Source organism: Adiantum capillus-veneris, chromosome 25 (genome assembly GCF_014529385.1).
Source record: "Adiantum capillus-veneris isolate H3 chromosome 25, ASM1452938v2, whole genome shotgun sequence".
Lineage (NCBI taxonomy): Eukaryota > Viridiplantae > Streptophyta > Polypodiopsida > Polypodiales > Pteridaceae > Adiantum > Adiantum capillus-veneris.
In genome coordinates, this window is record NC_140955.1 from 31,295,886 (window position 1) to 31,299,504 (window position 3,619).

Here is a 3,619-nt window from a genome sequence, read left to right on the forward strand (position 1 = left end):
TATGCTCACCTACTCCCACAACATCAATATACATAGGCCTCAGTGCTCTTTTATGATGCTCTCATTATTATCTTCTTATACCAAATAGCAAGAGGACTGTAGTAGTAGTAGTAGTAGTAGTAGTAGTAGGCCTTTTCACTGTTCACTGTTCGCAACTTAGCAGTCCAACTTTATTTCGCTTCTCTCATACACTTTGCAGAGGTCCCCCCCCCCCCCCCGGCAAAACCAAAACCAACCCAAAAAAAAACCAAAAACCCTTTTCTTCATCTTCAGTTCTCTGCACAATTTCTGATGCACATGGTCGGTTTTTCACCTTTCTTCTTTACACAGCAATTAGTGAGTGCCAGTGTCACACATTATAGAACAAGCTTTTTCCAACGTTCCAGACCAGCAATTAGCATCGATGGGTGTGCTCACGGAGCTCTCCTCCCCCAACAAGAAGCTCCAGGTTCACCTTCTCTACTGCTTGCTTGGTATCCAATTCATTTACATCATTGTAGATCACCTCGCTTACCACCACAAAGTAGATGATCCCCTATTGGCCTGTCTATGCAATTGCCCTGCTTCACCCATGGTAAAAGGCGCACGGGGAGTTGCCATTGCGCAGAGACGCACCAAGTTGTGCAGCCACAAGGAGGAATTTTTCGACGATGATGACAATGACGAAGACAGTGATGAATCTTCTTCCCATGGCATGAAAGCAATCAAGGAGAATCACATATCTCACCCCAATCCATGGCAGCAGATGAAGTGGATTGGGCAGCCATCATCTTGCTTAGTGAAGGGAAGGCTTATAGAGAAGCTTGATGAGAAGAAGAATTTCAGAAGAGGGTATGCTTTGAAGTTTGTTGAGGACGTCGAGGACAAGACGCATTTGCTGCCATGGCTACTTGCATCCAAGGTCAATCTGAACAAGAGGAAAAGGAGAGTCTACATAGACTTGGGTGCAAACAGGTTTACAACAAGTGTACGTTGGTTCTTGCGAATGTACCCTTGTGATTTTACAGAGATTCATGCATTCGAGGCAAATTTAAGGTCGTGGAGAGCTCCCAAGCAGGCCTTTGATGAGGGGGGCAATGCACTCACAAAGGCGGGCAACGATTCTGTGCTTGTGAGGGAAAAGCCAGGCATACCCAAGTGGATGCTAGAGAGGATACACATATATTACAAGCTTGCCTCTCACAAGGATGATGAGAGATTAGGATCAGTGAATATAACAAGGTTTATAAAGGAGGAGCTGAAGCTAACAAGGGAGGATGCAGTGGTAGTGAAAATGGACATAGAGGGGAGTGAGTGGCCCTTGTTGAAGGCTTGGATGGAGGACCCTCAGATGCCAAACATTGTGGATGAGCTATTCATAGAGGCTCACTATGCGCACCCTAGTATGCGCGCCTTCGGATGGGACTCCTTTTCCCCCATCACGAGACAGGATGCCAAACATTTGCTGGGAGAATTGAGATGGAAGGGCTTCTATACTCATGCTTGGCCTTGACCTGACCTGACCTTCCATATACTAGCATTGCCTAGGTAATTTCCCTACCTTTAAAATTTAGCTTATAAACTGTAACTACATATATGTTTTCTTGTATATTATATATCTATATAAGCCAATTCTTTTATCCTGACTTCATTATAAAAGCAATCAGGAGCAACAGATGATTTTAATACTTTTGTGTCAATGATTTAGTTGCTTTAAGGATTGAGATATGACATTGGAAGCTTGGCCTCACATTAATGGCATTAGCTTTCCATACCGCAATTGGACTCGCTTGCGCCCTAGAAGATGGTCGATGACTATCTACTATACATATTCTCCTCTGGTATCAGGATATTGAAGTGTCTCGTTGACTGAGAGATATGTGAGCAAATTCTCCTTCTTCTCCTCCACCTTGGGACTACTACTCCTCTTCTCTCCTCCCCCCTCCTCTCCAAAAAGTAAATAAAATAAATAGTATATGGATTTCCTTACCAACTAGAAATGCTAGTGTACCATGAAAAATATGTTAAATAATGACTTTGAAGCTAGGCAACTGAAAATGTGATTATAATGTCCATCTACTTTGTTGCAGTAATAATAATGTACTTGCCTTTTGTGCTCCTGTGCTTGGGTCTTTTTTTAAATTTTTGTTAAAAAGACCATCCATGAGTACGGTGGAGAGTTGGCACCAGTGATAGGATTTGACGCCCATCTGTCCTTAAGGCATTTTGTCGGTCGTATCAAGGCCAAAGTTTTTTTGAGTCTGTCATTGGAAGGGCTTGTTCAAAAATTATCCTTCTATAGAGAAGAGTGAAAAAATAGAATACATGTCAATGGAAGGGCTAATTAAAAAACATTCTATATATATTAATGCTCATTTTCAATATCTATATGTATATTGGTTATACTCATTGACAGAATATAGTATCTTACCTTGTAAATCATGCGAAATTTTCTCATTGGAAGGGCAGGAAAGGGTGTATTTTTCTACAACCCATCTTTTGAAAAAATAGGTTGCCCTTCAAATCCTAACACTGGTTGGCACAATCCTCTCCCCAATGAGTATGTACTTGGTTCCCAATAAACAACTCCATCGATGTGGAAGGTGTCAGTTGCTAATTTGTCGATAATGAAAAGAAACGGTCAAATGGCTCAGCATAAAAGATTTGGACATACGCTAAACAAGTTTGTTTGTTTAGCTTTTTCCCAAGGAATGTGGTTCAATCGCAAGCCCGGTATAACATGGAAGAGAAGGTAAGTTCGCATGTAATATTGAAAGCAACCAACCCAAGACTTACAATAGCACAAATGCTCTTACTTTACCAAGTATGTTCCTTTCCGTTTTTTTTAAGGATTTGAATTACTATGATTCGTTACAGTCTTGTTGGAAAGATACACATTTCCGTAAGATGAACAATCTTTATCATATTTGATTATAGGCATAGGAAAGTGTAAGGAATGGTCGTCCACTGACCATTCCCTGAAAGAAAGGGCGACCACATGGCGACCGGTGAAGGCCGGGAGCCATGGTGGGAGCACTTTCTGAAGGGAATGGTCAGTGGATGACCGTTCCTGGCCGTCACTGTCGGGCGGAGAGGGGCCAGTAGGGCGACAATGGAGCACTACAACCCGATACAGTTGGCACATGAATGGCGAGAGTGGAACATTGCAGCTTGATAGAGTGGAGCACGTGAACCTAGGGCGACAATGGGGCTCGATACAGTACGGCGGAAAACTGCAGCCCGATACAGTGGACACTTGAATGTTAAAGTGGAGCACTGCAGGTAGCGATACACTGAAAACGCCCGCATGGATTCCAGGTGCTGATGTGGCGGCTGCACATCGACAGAGGGGAAGATTACGCATGCAGAGTTTCCACCTCCTAGAATATTCTGACTGTTGAGTTGTTCGGCGTCGATTGGATGCAGCCCCACCGTATTCCAGCTGCTGAGGTGTCTCTCATCCAGCACCTCTACCCCTTCATTCCGCTCAGGAATGGCGACTTAATGGAGGGCTGAGATCTGCAGCCCCCCGACGCCCGACTGTGACGGAGAAGCCTTGATCCCTAAGAGACTTACTTCTAGGTTACATGTTGGAGCAGTCCTAGAAATTGAACGGTGTCCTTGTCCTTCCTAGGGAATC

General features: G+C 43.7%; 1 protein-coding gene across 1 annotated transcript; it reads left to right on the forward strand.

Moving 5' to 3' along the window:
* Positions 1 to 212: 212 nt before the first annotated feature.
* LOC147424658 (uncharacterized) lies at positions 213 to 1,619 on the forward strand. The gene has a single exon (XM_086499807.1). It carries the CDS (start codon positions 404 to 406, stop codon positions 1,490 to 1,492), a length of 1,089 nt encoding a protein of 362 aa, XP_086355933.1. The 5' UTR covers positions 213 to 403; the 3' UTR covers positions 1,493 to 1,619.
* Positions 1,620 to 3,619: the final 2,000 nt, after the last annotated feature.

What these genes read in the sequence shown, in the direction of transcription:
- LOC147424658 (XM_086499807.1), top strand. Translation starts at nt 404, where the DNA reads ATGGGTGTGCTCACGGAGCTCTCCTCCCCCAACAAGAAGCTCCAGGTT.